Raw genomic sequence first — 12,940 nt, forward strand, 5'->3', positions numbered from 1 at the left:
TTTTACATGGATTGAGTTTGAAGTGGTGGTTGGTCATCCATTTTTTTTTTGAAAATCTTTTTTTATTTTGTTAAAGCTCGGGCATAGCAAAGTCATATATATGAAACAGTTATTGCATTTGGCTGGCTCAATACTCTTAGCACGCATATACTTGTTACAAACAGTACATAAGTGATCACAGTAATCATTCCACACAGTTCTTTACATTCCCTCCCCACTTCAATCGGAAACGTCCTCATTTGGCAATGCAGGTGGGTCACATATAAAGCCCCTATACTTGTTCCAGGCTCCCCATATTCTCCCCCATTTCTGGGGACAGCCTCGATTTACATACGCAGCTTTCTCTGCGACCATGGTCATCCATTTTTTAAACATGAGGAGAAAGTTGTATTCTATATGCGGCTCCTCCATTGTTTATGATCTTTTTCACTATCATTGTTTGCATGCATGAAAATATTGGCAGGTTTATCATTTGCATACTTTTAAATATGACAGCAGTACTAACCAGTATTTATTTAGAGTTTCATATAGTGCGAACACGACCCTTTTGGGTGACTGAGCGCTTTAAAAGAATAAAAAAGTATTGTATGTTGCAAAGTGGTAAGCAGTATACCAAGGCATAGTAGAAGTTATGCGGACAACATTTACTTAAGCAAATGGTGAGAAGTAAACAGTTGTTGTAAAATCTGGTGTGTGTGTGTATGCAACTAAATTGGGTTCTAACTGTTGTGCCTACTGTGGAGCTGACTGTGCCCCTATAACATTTAAGTACTCACTGTATCCCGTGGTTAAAAGACTGATTTTGATGTTGCAGTTCCTAAGGATGGTTTGAAGAGCCAGGCACTGTTTGAGGAGATTCGTATGACCTACATCAAGGAGCTGGGGAAAGCCATAGTGAAGCGAGAAGGAAACTCCAGCCAGAACTGGCAGCGGTTTTATCAACTGACAAAACTTATGGATTCAATGCATGATGTAAGTCATATAGCCATACCTCCTCCTTACTGGGCTTTTGCAGAGTGTTTGCTTCAGGACATTGGCTAATCATATAGCATTTGTCTGAAAATCAGTTCATTTATTTATTGCATACGCCATCCTGTGATGCAGTTATTATTCACTCAACTTAGACACCACAGAAATTACCCTCAATCAACTTACATTTTGGCACATTGAATCATCAGCTATTTTTACATGCTTGTTTTATCAGTGGAAAAGTGTGAGCCTGAGTTCACAATATCCTTCACACTTGCATGTCGCACCGTCCTGAAGTCCGGTGAAATCAACAACAAAAGGTGCAATCTTGTGAGAATTTATGTGTGCACCCTGAGGTCTGGCCATCCTTTCTCCATCAACTCTTTGATTGTGGCATAGTCTGCAGATATGCTCCCAGCGTCTCCTTTTTTTCCAGCCCAGCACGCTTCTGCTTTTTATTGCCCATGCCCAAAGTTAATGGATCAGGCGTAAAATTCAAGCCAGATCGCTTGGCTTTGCCAGTGCTTGCTTTCATACGGAATAACAGAAACTTGAATTGACTAATTTCTAAGTGTTCTAATGCAGTTTAAACACAAATCAAAATAGCAAAGTAGAAATAGGCAAAGGGAGTGTAGTTAAACTGAGATGCTTCAAGTACTACACTTCGCCCCCCCTTCCCAGGCTGTGAAAGGGGATGCATGTGTCCTTTGTATTTCACAATATTACTTTCCTCTGAGATTTCTAGACTGGGAGACTTCTGAGACTCTAAAATTTGCAAACAAGAGCTTTTTGGAGTCGCCTGGCCATAAATAATCTGTGGAGTACAAATCGCCCTTTGCAATACATTACTGACCCAGTAACAATAGACTAAGCAAGACTGCTTAATGGTGTACGATGTAGAATGCATCCACTGTTGTGATTCTGAATCCAGTTGGACTTTTACCTTCAAAGCCCTATATTGTCTGATTGTATGTATTTGATTAAAGTGTGTTACGAAGGAATCTATTCTCATCTCTGCTGCAGATGCTGCCAATAGCATTGCAGTTATATTGGCATTACTAAGAGTATCCCCATTTCACAAAATGGCTACTTTTACAAATTAGCGGTATTTGCATCCCCATAAAATATGCCTTTTACTTCTTCCATACAGTTTTATTACTTCGCACAGTGTATGTGATAATCCAAATGTAGGTTTTTGAGGACTGGACTGTCTGGACAAAGGTCCATGAAAGAAGTCCGTGTATGTGCAGGCTCGATGTTCCACCTGCGAGGCCAGCCCTACCGTGGCTGCTCGCCTAAATACAAGTGCCCAGATGAGATAAGCGGGTTGAGCCACATTGCTCCCCAAGAGATTCCTTTAAAAAGCTATGCACGCTTATCTTTTTATAGTAGATATTTCAAACTCAACAAGTGGATGCCAGTAATCCATTAAAAATGTGACAGGGTGTATGAGTTCGCTTTCCGACTGAGTGCTTTATGAAAGCAACACATCCAGTTACTATTCTCACCCCTGTTTATACAGAAAGAACGTTTAGATGCCACTTGTATTCTGTATAGGTGCTAATGTCCATTCATTACCTTTATAGGCTGTTTCAGAAACAGGCACTTTGGGGAAAATGCATTCGGGGGAATCAAAGGGTTTTCTGCCTATTAGTTTCTGCTTCCCCAGGCGTACATCTTGGTGTGCCATCTATAGTCCCCCGTTAATCTGTAGGTAAGCACTTCTGCAATGTGTATTGCTACGTGTTCCCACTTTTCACTTGGGGCAGGACCACGTCATGCATGACAGCACTGCAAGCCATGTAGGCGCTTCACTGTTGCTTCTAAAAAATAAACCTAGTATTGTAAGTCTCACTGGGACAAATATTCGTCTTATCGGGTGACTCGAAGAGAAAATGTATGGGAGTGGTCACGGGCATTATGATTCTTGGTCATAAATGTAGTTTCTACAAAACTCGCTTCACCGATTCTCAGGTTCATTTTGTATGACTACCTGATGTGCTCGCAGCACTGCTGGGTGCAAGAAATCATATATCTAGTATAATGGGGCGACCCAGTGCCCCTCAGAACCTGGGTGTACAAGAGTGTGGAGAAAGTTGGTTCTGTTGGGTAACAGAATTGATTCTTGGTATACTCAATAATAACCAATGTAACAGTACTCAAACTTTTTAGTAATAAGCAATGAAAAAGGAGAAAAGACAAGGAAAATGAATCAACGACACACCAAATTTGAATCAATCACAGTCTGTATTTAAGAACAAATCCATATATTCGTTTACATTTTATGGTGTTGAACTGACATTAAAAGGCTGTCAAGAGTTCATGAACATACACTTTGTTCAAACGGCGCAAGTGCTATGGTGAAAAAAGTGCTAAATGTGAACAAGATATATACAGTGCTGTACGAATTGTTGAAACTGATCATTTAGAGGACATCCATCCCTAGGTACATAAAGCTCCGAGCCGTTTGGGGGTTTAAGTTTCCATTTCATGTGGGGCGGAGAGAGTAGGGTCAGGATTATTGAAGCACGTCGACTGTGATTGATTCAAATTTGGTGTGTCGTTGATTCATGTTCATTGTCTTTTCTCCTTTTCATTGATTATTACTAAAAAGTTTGAGTACTGTTGTTTTACATTGGTTATTATTGAGTATACCAAGAATCAATTTGGGTGCATGAAATCAGCAGAAAGGAGCCATTGATGTAGTGTCAGCACTGGCTGTATGATTCCTTTCGGATGAGAAATCCACTGGCAAAAAGTGCCCTTTTTTGCTTTGGCAAAAATAAAGAATAAACAAGCATTTGCAATGCAGTAGTTCTCGCATTTGTGAGAGTTTAAGCTATTGCCATTGTAAATGACAATGACTTTTATTAATGTGTTTTGAAAACCTGCAAGCGGTGCGTAAACACGCACTTTCATAGTCCTTGCTTATGAGTAGCAAGGCTGGCTGTAACTGCACCACTTTTACTGCCTGCCTTACTTCTTGTAAGCAAGGACTATAAGTACAAAGTGCATGTTTACGCACTGCTTGCAGGTTTTTAAAACATAAATAAGACTGTCATTTACAATGCTAATCGGTCAAACTGTCACAAATGCGAGACCTATTGCATTGCAAATGCTTTTTTGTTTGTTTTGTTTTTCTCAGTGATCTTACTTTGTAGACACCCACCCACGGCAGTCATATTGGAAGGCTGCTCCAACTCCTAAGTTGTACCATCCTCAAAGAATATGTCCTTAGGACTCATCCCACTTTTCTTCTAAAAAGACTGTTGTGGTAGGAAATAATTCCATTCTTTCAATGTCCCCATGCCTCCTCGGTTGAGGAGGCGTTACACACACACTTTATATGAGAACCTTTTGCCCTTATTAGAAACAGGAATCTGCCTTTTTCTGAGCAACAGTTTGAGACTTTGAGGCAATGACTGGCTTCGTGTCTGCTAAGGCGACCATTACTAGTTGAATTATGTCATGTGTTTCCCATTGATACATTCTTTATGAAACAAGGTCATCATCTGGTTTCTAGGCACACTCCCTCACAGGTACTCCATTGTCATTCACATTCTACAGGTATGTACGTACGTGTCTGTTGCATATCCTGGGTGGCCAGATACTCAACCACCATAAATTATGACGGTCCGCTCTTGAGGATTGCTTCCAGAGTGACGCATGCACACGGGTAAAAAATGGTTCTCTGTATTACTCTGGCTTGCATACGCCTTACGGGTGTGCACATCTTTGAAGTGTCCAATCCCTCGTCTAGTTGACAGTTATCCAGTGAGTTGATAATTGGAAATACCCTATGCTATAGTAGTAATGGAGTCACTAAAAAGGTAACTTTGTGCTTTTACTGTACAGTCACAAAAAAATTATTCACATTTGTTTCTATTGTTTGTTTTTTATTGGCAGGTGGTGGAAACCCTCCTTAGGTTTTGCTTCCATACATTTACTGATAAATCGCTGAGCGTCGATTTCCCAGAGATGCTGTCCGAAATCATCAGCAATCAGATACCAAAATATTCTACTGGAAATATCAAGAAACTGTTATTTCATCAGAAGTGACTGCCTTACTATAAAAGATATTGCCTTAAGGAAAGATACAGTCAAAGCTTTTCTCTACAGACGTTCAGACTTGTTCATTTTCGTCCCCCTGCTACAATGTGTTTTTTAATGATGCACTACAGTACATGTGGCTTACAAAGGGCCAAGACTTTGGGCTATACAAAAAAACAGCCCGCTCGCTTTTCAAGTTATTGGAGAAAGAAGAAAGAAAAATTGATTCACCTGAATACGTGTTATGAACATCCTGCTTATAATTCTTTCAGTTGGCTGGATAAACTAGTGCTCTACTTTTTTATTTTGGTCAAGTGACCTTTGTTTAGTCTAGATTTAAAAAAAGTTTTGATTTAAGCATGTAGTAACCCGAAGTAAGTTTACAATTATACATCAGAGAAGGGAAGTTGTGCCTTTTTTAACTACTGCTTTCTGGTTTTATCAAATTTCTTTTCAAATCTATACTGTGGAAACTGGCTTGCTCCTTTCTTTGTTTTCATGTTTTTGTATTCCTCGACACCGGTTGTACAGCTGTACTTTTCTCTCTTTTGTGCGGGGGAAGGAAAATCTTGTATAATGATTTCCAAAGTTGATGCCCAGGTATTTTTGGCGTGGCAACAGGGTTCAATTCAGTAACCTAAGTGTATCCAATTATTTTTATATTTCATTTTGTATCTCTCTCCCTGCTTAGCACAGTGTGGCTTTCCAGCACTTTCAGCTAATTTGCACTTAAAACCCAACCCAGGTATGTGTTACCAAAAACACCAACTTTTGCCATGTACAAATTACATGTTAGTACACCCGATACCCTAAATGTGGTACAGCACTTAAAAAGGTCTAACATATTTTTCATTGTGCATGTACGTGTCCCCTGAAAAGGTGAGGCTGTGAAACAGCAAGGAAAAAAACAACGGTTACTGTTGGCGCAGTATGCAAGCTTATTAAATTATGATATAGTGTCTTTAGGCATCTACTCAGATGTTAAGTTCATAGTTCAAGCCTGTCTTTTGGAACAGGTCATTGTTTAATATCTAGCAGTAATCTTAAACAAATCACATAATCGATACAGAAAATAATTACTCAACAAGCATTAATTACAAGCACTTTAAATATGTCATTAATACAATTTGAAAATTTTGGAAATCCGCATTAGCCCTTTTTCGAGGTTTGGGGAGGCAACAGTTGTGGTAAATGAATGTGGACTTAAAATATGCCTTTCTCTAAGTCTTTGTATTACCGAAATCGACATCCCTTGTCTTTCTAGCCTCAAACCCATTTTACCGGTTCTCAGTATTTACAGCATATAGTCTCCAAATACATTTGTGTTAATCACTTGATTGTTTTTAATATATACTTGGTTATAGGAAAACCACATGATATAAGAAAGTTTTTTCCTTATCTGACACTATGATTTCTTTTAAAGCCAACAAAACGCCTTTTATTGTGTCCTTTTCTCTCTTGGACTCCCAACAGTATTTGTTTTCCATTCCCTCTAAAACGACATTTCTTTGTTACCAAATTTTAGTCTTAAAATTAAATTCCATGTTAATCTTCAGATACCTCTGATGTGCTTTGATTCTCCTCCTACCACTCCCTGAACAATTGAACATTCCCATTACAGAGCCTGCGAGGGTTTAGATGTCTGAACTTAACCATCGCAGTAATGTCTATTTTGCCAGATATTGGTTTAGATGCGGATAATTTGAAATTTCCTTTAGAAGCATTAAGAATCGCGTAGGCCTGTCTACCTGTACTCCACTATTGGCCAATCCAGAAATCTGATGCAAATTCTCACATACCCTAAAGTCTGCTGCCGAGGTATATCCTGCTTGTTAACCCATTTGATGCGCATGACGGAGCGGTTCCGTCATGCGCGTCGGTTGCGCTGTGCGCATCACAGAACCGCTCCGTCATGGCCCCGCCCGCGCACAGAACCTTCAGCACAGCGCGGAAACCCGCGCCGCGCTTAAAGGACCTGTGTGGTTCAGGCCTATAACAAAGGTGTAGACCTATAAAAAACAGTGTAGACCAAGGTACAAGAGCTGCAAGGCTTAGAACTAAAAGGCTGTTAGAGCAGCCCACCCACTGATGGTAGAATGCTCTAAATTAAACAGGGAGAAACAGAAAGACAAACATGGAATGTTGGAGGACAAGGCCTGCACCAGGCATTATTGGCCCTGAGCCACTCCATTGCTTCAGTGGAGCTCCTCAACATTCCAGTGTTAATTGTGCTTAGAACAAATTTGCTTCTACACACCACAAAGGGTTCTCATCACACTTATGCATGCTGTTCCCTTTAGTTGAGAAATCCTAGGCATGCAGAGATGCTATTGCTAGGACACTTTGCTGCTGTCAGAGAGCCATTTGATTCCCCAAACTGAACGGAGAGTAAGAACGTTGTGATACTTGAAAAGATCACCAGATACAACTTGTCCTTATGACGACAACAGTAACCACTATACAGTGTTTCTCTCATTTGTGGTGTTTTGAATCAAAATTTACCTTCCAATTTATGTATATGCACTGCCGAGCTGACTTTTAGAGTTGTAATAGATTGACAATTCGTTTTGCTTTTTGTTATTGGCCATAGTTCAAAGGTAACTGAAGATGATTACATTTTAGAAAATTTGACATCTGAATTATCGCTGCAATTCCTCAGCAGGACTTTATTTCCCATGACGTATTTCCCTGTGAGAAAGTCCTCCTCTCAAACAGAGTTAAGGCTTTCTTTCAGTAGATAATATTCCATTAAAATAAAAAGAACAGGCAGTAATTTCTGTATCAATGTGAAATAGCATTATCTGACTCAGTCACCCGCTGAGAGTTAGTGTCAGGCAGCTGAAATGAAACTGATTTTTGGCTACAGTACAGTTAATCATTGCCATACATATTTCAATTAAAAAACATACAAAACAAAATTCTTCTAATTAGAATATTTTAAGCAGTATTATAATTTTATATCATAACATAGCATCACCATAAACAACAGTATTAGGACTTGGAGTCCTATGTAACAAATAACATTGTCCATCACAGATTAAAATAATTTGTTCAGGCTTTTGTCCATTTGCATTTTCTGGTGGTTATTTCTGTTTTGGGACCCAGGTAAACATAGACATTTTCCTTAACCTCCAACCTTTGAAGGTTATTACTCTAGACTTTATATTGCTAAGTTTAATTTATAGCACGTTCACATACCTGTGAAGGGGTAAGCTAGTTGTTCTTTCTGTTTCATTGTGCTTGTTCCAAAGCTGTCTCCTTGAAATAAATCTGCCCTTGTATACGTTCCAAAAATCACCCACTCTGCTCATTGGTGGTTCCTGTTTTGTTGCCAGGCACTCCACTATACACGCATCAGCTTGCAAGTATTGATTCATTGCCCCACAACTGTCTAGCTTCTACTGTTTGCTGGGCAATTAATTGGTAACCAAAAACTCCTTAAATGAATGCCTTGTACTTTATATGTCTTGTTCCACTGAGTGTGAGTTCTTGCTCCCGAGTAGAGATATTGGAATTACAGACTCGACCAGTTAGAAAATAGGACGAGTGACTGACAACAAACATTTCTATTCCTTAACCATAAAAGTTACTGTGTCTTTATTAGGAATTCATTTAAGATGAAGCTGTGTGATTTCCCACTAACTCAATCACGACCGTGCCATAAAGCTACGATGGGTATTGTGAATGTACCCTTCGCCCTCCTGTTTCAGAAGATCATTCTATTTTCAACATTTTAGAAGCTGTAGTAGCCCTTTCCATGTATGCAATTATGGGATCCGGATGCTTGCCTTAGCTAAAACTACAGCTGCACAAGACATAAAATAAAAAAAAAAGAGAAATGATATTTCGCTTGGGGCAACATTTTTTCAGTAAATATAAAACTGAAAATGATGAAAAATTTATCAAATTCATGAAAAGAAGAAAAGGGCAAAATGTGAAATTTAATATATTTTTGTATTTAGTTATAGTTTCAGAATGTAAAATATATATATTGTATGGGTATATTTGGAAATGGGGAAAGAAAATGAAAGGGCTACTGCAGCTTATGCTGCAGTGCAATTAAATAAATGATTGTAAAATAGCTTGTACAGTGTATAATAAGAATGATTTTTAGATGAAATATCTTTTTGTTATTATGAAAAAAAAATGTATTTTTTTTTTTAAATATTATTTTCTTGTAGAACCCCTTTAGGCTGTTTAAGGGTAACCAAGCAAACTTTGAAAACTGTTTTAACAGGAATCTGGCGCCTCTGGAAAGTGGGTGTTGCCCACAATTACATTAATATACAATACCATACACCAAATTATAAGGCATGAAGGATTTGTCCTTATATGTAATATCATTGTCACTGCTATTGGAAAATCAGCATATCTACACATAATGTAAAAGTGTCATAAATGTTTAGTGCATGGTATTTGTCATTTTGAGCCATTTCATGTCATCAGTGTTCTTTAGTTGTGGTGCTGTCTATGCTAACTTATGACGATTTTGACTACTCAAAGCAGTATGCACACAATTTCTTCAAATGCCACCATGTTTAGTGTAGATAAAGCAAAACGAATTTGCTACTCTTTTCAATGCAAAATTTGAAAAATTGGTGGCTGACAACAGCGCTAAATTTAGTTCAACCTGACATTTACATGGCTGAATGTATATGATTCTACTTTTCTTTAAATGCCATCAGCTACTAAGCAACAATTTTATAACAAGGAGCACATTTCTCCATAATTGTTCGTTTTTGTAACGTTTGTATATATACTATTAAATCCAAATACACCATTAATGGTCTATTTTAAAACCTTTTATGGATTTCAATGTCCATAATTGGTCACAATGTTGTAATGAGCATTCCTTTGCAGCATGTACAGTTGTACCCAAAATGTTCCCAAGCTAACACGCAGACAACATGCTTTAGAGCCTCACTACATTATTGAGCAGAGTTCCCTTCACATTCTACAGGCAAATTTATAGGCATAGTTATCTCACAAGCTATACCTGCAGACTTTCTATTTTTCTTCTACAAACTTCAGTGGAAAACAATAGGAAACTATGGTGTGTGAATGTTTGAGTCTGAGTGCACATGTGTGTGGTTGTAATCAGAGTGTGTGTGTAAGAGAAACATAATATTTTGGGGTTACTTTCACATACAGCCTCTGGAGCATCGCAAACAAAGGGAGGTTGGCAATAATTGTGCATATCAAGCACCAGCAATATGTGCATTCATAAAATTATTTACAGGACAATGAATGGATATTGAATTTTAGAGCTGAATTTGGTGAGCTGGAGTAAAAAACAAATAAAAGTCAACCATTTTAAGAAAAAGGGTATATTGTAATTACTTCATTTTCAAAGTGACCGTAAACACAGTGTATACTGTGCATTAACTTCAAAGGGCCCCCTATTATCAGAAACCTTCTGGTCCCCAAGTAGGACCTTAAGGTCCTCCAAGGCATGGCTAATAGAGGCACAGAGAATACAAAGGGCCAGATGGGGAGCCCGATCCTTCGCGTACTTGATACCAAAGCTATGGAACTCTATGCCCCAGGAGCTGAGAGGCGAAATAAATGAGGCATGATTCTGAAAAGTGGTAAAAACCTGGTAATACCCCTGTTAACCTCACCATTCTCTGCCCCTACAGTTGGCATTCTTGCTGATTCTCACTGAGTGCTGGGAAGCCATCAGGTAGCTACGCACTATATAAATCCGCATAGCATTGTGCTTGCAAATGGCAAACTTTCTGACAAATCGTATAGTAACCTGTGTAAACTGCTTTTTATGGAATTCCCAGATGGAATTATTTACAGTTGTAGCAGATTTTTTTTTCACAGCATATTCTTAGGATAGCGACTTTGAAGATATTGACAGTCACAGATTGTGGTACTGCAGTTTTGACATGCTGGAGGAAACCATAGGTAGTTTTCTAAGAACAAGTAAGACGAAGGGCCAGACGTACTTAGAGTCTATTTGCAAAAAAGGGGTTGTAAATTGCACACCAACTTTTGTGACTCATCTCAGATTTTGAAAACCAAACAATTTACCCTTAGTTCAGGGGGCAAAATCACCATTTATAATGGGTCACACTTTGATCTACCTTCTTAATATTCATGAGTTAGAATGAAAATTGCTACTCATACCGATTGAATGCCATCACAGGAGTCAGCAGACCATTATGCCAGTGATCATATTTAAATAATCCTTCTTTAAAAAAAAGAAAAATATGTAATGTAATCCTTTTTCCCTAAAAGAAATGGGCCTGCATTAAGGAAAAATAAAACGTTAAAAAAAAAAAAATCAAGAGTTGACAGTGGTCTCTGCCTACTCACAAATAAACATTTTTTTTTTACATTGCAAATGCTTTACTACCTCACCTCATTTGAGGAGTTTGTAACCTATCAATGGTGATTGCAACCAAAATGGCTGTCTCAAACCATTGATACATTGCATTCCGAATCGCAGTGTGGAAATGACACATTAAATACACCCCTTCCAAATTGCAATTCCGAATTAATTGTAAACCCAATTTTTAATTTATTAAGCCCTTATCAAATCGCAAAATGGATGTAGTAAATACAAGAAAAACATTTTGAGGTCGCAATTGTGTGATTTAGGACATCACACAGTTTGTGGCCGGTTGATGTTTGCTCACATTTGGCTCTAAAGTTGGATACACTCAGCCTTATATAGATCTAAGTACGATATCTCAAAGTAGAACTTAAAGAATGAATGTAAAACTATTGAAATTATGTCCTTTATTTTCCAAAATCCTCAAGTAGATGCTGCTGGTACTCTGCAGTAGAATTCTATTTCATGTTGTAAGTAGGAAATCTTGAAATGTATAAAATAATCTCATTTAAAGATGGTGTGATCCTTTTATTACATAACAAAACATGCACTAGGAAAATAAGGAGTGCATTATAGATAACAGTTTGTACTCTTTTTATGCAATCAAGATTTCTTGCGAACAAAAAGACCAAAAGGTTAGCAGTTTGTTGCACTGAAGGAAAATTAAACAAATTTCTATCATATTCTACAAAATCATTTGATTTTCTTTTATGTCACTTCCTATCTGATGGTTCATGGCTGAAAACCCACAATGATTATATCATGAAATCTGGATTTTCAAACTATTCCATAACAAAAAATAGATCACTCTTAAGAATTTAATCTGCATTTTAATAACAAAAAAATAATATAGCTGGTCAAAATGTTTTCTTTATTTTTCATTCAGGGAAAAACTTTTGAAACATAGTCTAATCTTTGCAAATTTGCCAGTTGGCCAAAACTGCTGTTCGTATTTGTTGATCGCAGTTTGGGGAGCTTTGTTTTAGATGGGAAATCAAATAGTTTTTAAAACAAACTCATTTTTCATCAGTCGGTTCATTTCCAATTATTTTCTTACAAGTTGCTGTAGGGGAACTTATTTTACAAAAGTAATAACAATGTGTGCCTTATAAGAGAATAAAAAATTGAAAGGTACATTTGTTTTCGTAGTCTAGTTTAGATTAGAAGTTTAGACTGTGCCCATTCCATAGTTGTGTTATTGCGTCTTTATATTCTCTGTGATTTTTTTTTATTTTTTTAATGTGTTCTATATTCAGTGAATGTATACATGACTGCCCTGTGGAAGTTTCAGTACTAGCTTTACGTGTACCATATGGATGCCTACTTTATCAGTGTGTAAGCATTAAATTAATCCTATGCCTTCTATATTAAAAAGAAAACTAGTTGTTCTACATATATTAAAAACTAAGGGGCTCATTTATGAGCAGTGATGCATTGCTGTGTAAAAGCAGCGATGCGTCACTTCTCAGTGCGCCCTCCTTGCGACATGATTGATGCGTCATAGTTTCTGTATGACGCATCATGTCGCAAGGAGATACAGATACGTCAGTATTTCTGACGTATCTGTAGGTGCAAAAG

General features: G+C 37.8%; 1 protein-coding gene across 3 annotated transcripts in view; it reads left to right on the forward strand.

The window, feature by feature from the left end:
* NR3C1 (nuclear receptor subfamily 3 group C member 1) overlaps nt 1–11,236 on the forward strand; it is a 514,836-nt gene extending 503,600 nt beyond the window's left edge. For all 3 annotated transcript variants that reach the window (XM_085618126.1, XM_085618127.1, XM_085618125.1), the window contains exons 8-9: nt 815–972; nt 4,876–11,236. In XM_085618126.1, coding sequence (XP_085474252.1) covers nt 815–972; nt 4,876–5,028 — 311 coding nt within the window. In that variant the 3' untranslated portion in view covers nt 5,029–11,236. The remainder of the gene's footprint in view (nt 1–814; nt 973–4,875) is intronic.
* Nucleotides 11,237–12,940: the final 1,704 nt, after the last annotated feature.

The sequence above is a fragment of the Triturus cristatus genome, chromosome 7, assembly GCF_964204655.1.
Source record: "Triturus cristatus chromosome 7, aTriCri1.1, whole genome shotgun sequence".
NCBI lineage: Eukaryota > Metazoa > Chordata > Amphibia > Caudata > Salamandridae > Triturus > Triturus cristatus.